Source organism: Trachymyrmex septentrionalis, unplaced genomic scaffold, assembly GCF_001594115.1.
Source record: "Trachymyrmex septentrionalis isolate Tsep2-gDNA-1 unplaced genomic scaffold, Tsep1.0 scaffold24, whole genome shotgun sequence".
Lineage (NCBI taxonomy): Eukaryota > Metazoa > Arthropoda > Insecta > Hymenoptera > Formicidae > Trachymyrmex > Trachymyrmex septentrionalis.
This window is the reverse complement of record NW_017305397.1, coordinates 918,545-925,912: the sequence shown is the minus strand read 5'-3', so window position 1 is coordinate 925,912 and position 7,368 is coordinate 918,545. Positions and strand designations below refer to the sequence as shown.

The 7,368-nt window shown below is 31.9% G+C and overlaps 1 protein-coding gene across 4 annotated transcripts in view; it reads left to right on the top strand.

The window, feature by feature from the left end:
* Nucleotides 1-5,642: 5,642 nt before the first annotated feature.
* Nucleotides 5,643-7,368, top strand: part of LOC108748778 — a 2,949-nt gene continuing 1,223 nt past the window's right edge. Inside the window, exons 1-4 of one of the 4 annotated variants that reach the window (XM_018487135.1) lie at nucleotides 5,643-5,777; nucleotides 5,849-5,918; nucleotides 6,236-6,291; nucleotides 6,830-6,994. In XM_018487135.1, coding sequence (XP_018342637.1) covers nucleotides 5,895-5,918; nucleotides 6,236-6,291; nucleotides 6,830-6,994 — 245 coding nt within the window. In that variant the 5' untranslated portion in view covers nucleotides 5,643-5,777; nucleotides 5,849-5,894. The other 3 variants (XM_018487133.1, XM_018487134.1, XM_018487136.1) reach the window with 3 other exon arrangements.

Sequence of the window (7,368 nt, the reverse complement as noted above, 5' to 3'; positions counted from 1 at the left end):
AAATTAAGTTAAAGTTAATGACTTATAAAATTAATAAAATTAAGTTAAAAGTTGATGGAATAAAGATTTAACTTAATAAAAATTAAGTTAAGAATAAATTAACTTAAGTTTTAAAAAAAGTTAATTTTGAAACAAATTATTTTTGAGATCAGAATGTCCTAATCTTTCTTAAAATGAGATTACTTTAAATAACTCTTATAAATATAGATTATTAGGCAAATTTAATTTTATATCCGCATATAAGTTACTTATATATGTATAATAAGAGTCACACCATAAGGTGTTTTTGTCAAAATTTTGCGAGAGAGAAAGGTATATGTTTGCATTATTTCTCTTTCTTTAATCTTTATCTAACTTTCTTTAACTTCTGAAACGACTGTTCATGTTTACGACTACATCGACTAAATATTTGTTACAAAAAATATACGTAAAAATTTAGAAAATGGATGTGCAACACTGTTCTATAACAATTCTTTATCTAAGCCACATTTCATATTTATGTTGCTGAAATATAATGTTTGTGATATCTAAAATTAGTGATTCAAATATAAGCGGGAATTGACAAACTCTAGCGGATCAATAAAAACTGGCTACCGTATGGTATGACTCTTATTATAGAGTCTCTCATCATAAAATCATTGAATTTTTTCTAAATTAATTTTCTAATGTTTAAGACTTTATAGAAAAAAAATATTAGCGTTAAGAAAGATAGAAAAATTTTTAATTTAAAAAAAGTTAATAAATTAAAGCTTAAAAGTAACTAAATTAAGTTAAAAATTAATGCATTTAAAATTAACTAAGTTAAGTTAAAAGTTATTAACTTTTTAACTTTTTTTTTAATTTTTAACGTTTCAACTAGTTACTACCCAATCCTATAAAAAAATACTTTACAAATAAGTATTTTCTATTTCGAAGAATAACAACAATATAAATTAATAAATCTCGTAACTCCATCAATTTTAATCCTAATAGTCTTGTATATCTTTTTAATCAAAAACATCTCCAAGATAATCTGACCGATGTAATACACATAAAAAACCTTATTGCACTGACGTCTGTTTCTATTAATCCTATAGATTAACTTTAATCTCAATTCAACTTGCTTTTAGAACTGGAAAAAGATGAAGAATTAGTTGAACCGAGATTAAAATTAAACTATATTGATAGAAACAGTCATAAGTCTGCAGTTAATTATAAAATAAAAAAATTTCCTTTCGTAGGTTCAGATTAAACTCTTGTTCTCTCGTTTTGATTGATCTCTATTTGGAATTTTCTGGAGACTCGGTGTCATTTAATTAATATAAAAAGAAAAAGAAGATTGATTTGTTCTCGATAAATGTTTCATTAATGTTTCTTGCGAGTCGCATCCGGTTTTTCTGTCGTTTCTCTCTGTCCATTATTCAGTCGCACTTATTTCTCAATGATAATAATCACATATACAAGAGAAATCGCACAGTCGTTAGCTCTGTGCATACCTCGCGGTCATTTTATTTCTAAAATCACCACAGGCGCAGCATAAAGCACTGCGTGTCATACATGCATGTTGATGAGAACGATGGCGACAACGGCAACCGACAAATCGATCGAAGAATCGGAGTATACCGGAGTACTGGAACCGGTTTACTCGGACAATTTTTCGAACGCCGTCGCCCATAACAGCCATGACCTTACGCATCGGCTTTCTCTCGGAAGGGAAAGTTTTCCCGTATCTCAGGGGTTGGTCCCATCAATCCCATCGATGACGGAGAATTCCGTCTGCGAGGAAGTTCCACAAAAGGCTAGAAATGACTTGGACAGAATCGAAGTTTCCCATCTCTCGATTCGTTCTAATTCATCCATTTTTTTTTTCCTCTTTACTATTCTGCTTCTCGTGACACGCCGACATGGTCGAAAGTAGCATTTATCCCAGTGAACCCTCCGCATTGTCATCGCGTGAACTAATCCGATGTGGAACGACAGTCGCGACATGACAACGGTTGAAATGTAAATGATGTCAAATCACGTCTGCAGGAAGTGCATCGCGAGGAGTGTAAATAACCATTGTTCTCCGTTTCCGTTGGAGAAAATAGATGACCGTTATTTCGCAGTCACCCGGTAATGACGCGTCCAGTTCAATCCACTCCGTAGCCTCCGGGCGAGTGCGATTTGCACGAAACAAGAGCTTGTTCTTTTTAGCTGAACTTCTTGCACGGTTCATTAATTTCCTCTTTTTTTCTATTATTTTTCTACCAAGTCTAATTGCAAACCGTTGATTCCGTCGTCGATCAGCCCCACAGTTCTCCCCGTTATTGTCCGTAAAAGAAAGTCGCTTGTCTCCTTCAAGTCGTTCGTACAGTTCAGAGATTATCATGCTAGTAGGACGTCCTGATGGCGATTAACGCAACTTGTCAAGTTCATTACCGATTATGCTTCGAAAGCCAATTTGCGGTTCTTCACGGACAAATTGATTGTATAAATCTATTGCGCGATGAAACGGAGATCGTTATCTAGCGAATCTTTTCACGGCATCGCGCTTTCATAAGCTGTGAAATTGCAATAATGACTCACATCGATCATTCTCTCAGAGAAAAGTTATATACAAAACATGTAAAATTTATAATCGCTAACAAAGTTAGAGTGTTTACTGCTGAAAGAAATCAATGTCATAAATCACATCTAAATGATCTAAATGATAGACGATTTCAATTTTTAATATTTTTTTCTCGATAATATTTTTGAGGCCTTCACGGGTATTTTCTTCAAAGAAGCTATATATTCAGGTGATTCCCCAAATAACATGCATGTTGCATAAGATATCTAAAAGACATCTCTTTTAGACATAAGACATCTAAAATATATCCTTTAGATATCTTATGGAACATAAATGTTATCAGGATCGTAGGTTATCTCTAGGTCTTGATATCGTCACATGGGCGTGTAGAATTTTTTTTTAGCGAGAGGTTTATCAATTCTGTTGTCATATAAATAGTAATTTTTGCTTTAATGAATTGCTTGTTTAGAATTTCTATGTTATCAAATAAAGAGCTATTTTTGTATTGATAATAAAAATTTTTGAAGGATGTCTTTATGTCTTTTAAACGTTATAAGGACTAAGTTGTCAGGATGTCTGTCAAATAAAGTGTACTGTGTGGGTTCTTTTTTGTTCCTGATTTTGAATTTTAAAAATATTAGATTTTGTTAATTATCACTTTTAATTATAATAATTATTAATTATAACTTTTAATTATAAATTTCGCAGGAGGGGGGGAGGGGTCAATTTCCCTCCCTTCTGCTCATACATCGTTAAATGCCAACATTTGGTCAAAATTTACCTCATTAAGGCAAGAAACAATCTGATAATAAGCTGTTTCTTTTTTTTAAACAAATTATTTTTTTTACAAAATTTAGTTCTCGCGCTTTACGCGAAATGAAAAGCAATGTAAAATTGAAAGTAAGTAAGAAAAGAAAAGTACGAATTGAAAAAGAAGAAAGTGAATTTCGAAAAAAATCGCTGACAAACGATCGTTATTGTGTATCAATCTATTATGGATTGAGCGCGACATGTGTATGATATACGTCTATGAAAATGTGATAATTACTCGGACGAGCCTGTCGCGCCGATGATAAGCATCCGACAATGTCAGTTTCACCTTTCTTCATTTTCCGTTTTATGCGTGAATGTGAAAGGTGCCCGCGAGGTATAATCGTAATCCTCTCGATTAGAATCGCATGTGGAACATCCTGTGCACTAGTATAAAGCGCCGATTTCCAGTCAGTGATTAAAGTGAATCTTGCCTCTTGCGCATTGATGTATACTTTACCGTCTATAAGCAGCATATAAAGCAAAATTGCAACTTGTCGATTACAGGGAACGTTATTCATTAACTTGAGTTTCGATCGTATTTGTTTTTCAGTCATGCCGTTGAAGTGATACACATATCAACAAAGCATTGTATCACGTTCTATTTTCTTCATTTTACAGTTATATCGAGATATATAATGTTAACAGCGAGGAATCAATCTTTTGTTTATTACAATACGAAATAAATTGATTCCTTCGTATGATTTGTGCATAAAAATAAACTTTTATTAATTTTCTCATCATATTTATTAATAAACATTGAAAAAATATTTCTGAAGATTCTCTTCTCTTGGAGATAGCTGTAAATCGCGCGACCGATAAATAATCATAAAAACCATTTCCGTTGTAAACACGAGGCACATGCAGATTAAATTCTTAGGATATTTATATGTTCTAAGGTTAAATAAAGATTGGTAAAATATCTCTGAAGATTCTCTTTTCTCGAAGATAGAGCTGTAAATAATAATCATGAGAACCGTTATCATTGAAAATACAAAAAGCAGGTTGAATTCATTCAGAACATGTATATATATTCGGGTTCGACTCCCGGCAATATTTTTCGCAATAAGTTTATTACAGTTTTTTAAGATTAAATTTGGGAAATTTGTGGGGATTATTCATATTTTAGATTGATTACGTTGAAAGTCCGATAACCATATCGACATGCAATTATAATTTCTGAAATTAATTTATTTAAATGAATATATATAATAGTTCAACATCTTAACTTTCAGACCGTAGTGGCGCTTCGTATTTAAAGTAATGTATATATGTACATACATATATGTTGAATAAAATTATATGTGTATGTACATTTGCTATGCAGAATAATTTAAAGAAGGAAATTTCCGGTATATTTTATATATTTTTATAGTCAAAAGCGTACCAAATAAAAACATCATTCTAATGGACATTGCAAAAAAAAGGTGTAAATGATTTCTTATCGCGATTGTCGTTGCAACAAGAAAACGGAAGTCTTAAAGAGATATAATATTATCGATATATAAACGTAAGAGCTCCAATACAACTCGTCGGAAAGATTAAATAAACATAAAATGTTTTTAAACGCATAAACTTGATCATAAATTATTTGTATTTTATATTTAAAAATATTTTTATAGGTATTTAATTAATAAACACTATTTAATAATTCATAATAATGCACATCATATTACGAAAAAATTTTGCTAAAATATCTAAAAGAAGATATCTTTAATTAGATGATACAGGTCTAAAAATAATTTGGTTAGACTATCAAAATAATCACATAAAAATCTTAAGTATGATGTGCAATGTTGCAAAATGTTTCAATATTCTAGCAATCAAATTCTACATATTTTGAACGTTTTACATATTTTGATAGTTTAACAAAATTATTTTTAGATTTATATACAGAAAGGATGGTTTTGCTAAAATATTAAAAAATTATTTATAAATTTAGTTAAATACAGATCTAAAAATAATTTTGTTAGGCTATCAAAATAATTATGTATACTGAAAGATAGAATTGGCTGCTACAGCAAATTAGATGGTAAAATATGGCATAGCATTTTTTTAATTGGCTTTGGATTGCAGCCAATTAAAAATACTACGCCTTATTCAATCAATCTTTTTGTTCAGTGTAGGATACTTAAACTGATTGCTAGAATGTTAAAACTTTTTGCAGCATTGCTCATTATATTTGAGAGTTACGTAATTATTTTAACGGTTCAATAAAAGTATTTTCAGATCTATATATTTAACTAAATTTTTCGATACTTAGTAAAATCTTCTTTCCGTAAACGTATCACACACAGTGCCTTGCATATGATAGCTGCGAGGAAGTGATTACAACAACGCGGCGATACGTACTTCTTAAATCATGAAAAGCTGTTTCACCTGATGAACCGCGGCCGAGGGGAAAAATGAAAAGTATGAGTGCGTAGAGAGAAAGAAGGTAAGAGAGCGCGGCTATAAAGCGATCCAGTTTCATCGAAATTCTCAGTTTGTTGTATTCATATATCGCAGACTGCGGACGTAGCGATCCGATCAACCTTCCAGTTAGTGCTGCAGCATGAAGACGGGGCTGATGTTGCAAGTAAATGACCAGATATCTTAATGGCAGGTGTAAAAACGACCGCGTCGACCTTGCAAATTTGAGATTTCATGATGTTGTTCTTCGTTATGGAGGAAGTGCACTTAGGAGTACCACCTACGTTATAACAGCTTCAACAATTTGTGCTCTGTGGTTTGCTAATAAATAACTTAGTAACTCGACGCGAACAAAGTCGACGTGTCGCTCGAGATCACGGGCAAATTATTAATTATATATACATGGACAATTGAGAATAAAATTAAAAAAAAAAAAAGAAAACCTGAAGGAGACTATAGATTAATCGTTGTGGTGATTTGCAGTTGGTGCTACCCATGGTGCTTTTGGCCGGACCCTCGGAAGAATTTTTTTTTCAATAGTGAGTGTATCTTTGTACTTTTTTCATGTCAGAGCTATTGAAATTTGGAAATAATAATTTAACCTTATGCAAGATGTACCAAATCGATTTTGTCTCCTTCGACTTGTGAACTTTCGTATCTTGAGCCAGTTTTCTTCTGGTCGAAACTTTGATACTATTATTTTTTGTAATTTGTTTTAAATATTTTAACAAATTCTAAGTTAAAATTTTGCTAAAAAGTAGACTCGCAATTGTTTGAATAATAAGATTTTTTATTTGTTAACCATTCTAAGATTTTTTTTAAACAGCCTTTTTTAAATCAGATTTAGACTTTTTTAAATAGCCTTATTTTTAATCATTTAGAATTTATTAGCTTAATATTTTTTATAAAAGAAGAAAATTATCTCTCCTCCCCTCCCCTAGAGACAAGATAAAATCGAAAGCTCTCGATGGAATGGAGCGGCATGAAAAATTTGTATAATACGGAAGACAAGTGTGCTATTTCTTTTACTTTCCGCTTTTCTGTCTTCAATTATTTACACGTTTTCTTACGTTGCAGCCCTAAGAAGGCACTGACGGAATTCTTTGAATCCCTGAAGGCAAAAAAGACGCTGCCTAAGACAGGACATGTACAACACTACCACATACATTATTATCCGATGCCTTTCCCTCTATTAGCATGGACGAGAGCACCAGATAAATACTATCTCGACGAACTCTACGAGTACGTTCCAATTGAGTAAAAAAAATTAAACTTGTTTCGCAACTCGAGTGCGTCTCGTAAAAAACTAATCTATATAGAAAAATAATAAATCATTGCATGAAGGAAAGTGATATTTCAAGTTTAGTTTAGTTTTCGTATCGCCGCGTGCGAGAAAACTTGCAATCTCATCGCCAATCCTTTTAGTTCTATTTGCACGTTATATGTTAATATCACACATGGCTGATGCGACTGGCTGTCCATTTCTATTTATGTCCATTTCTATTAATGCAGATTAACTTTAATATCGATTTAACTTACTCTTTACCCTTTTCTAATTCCTAGAATAGAAAAAGATAAATAGCAAGTTAAACTAATGGTCTGTTTTCTGTTTCTAC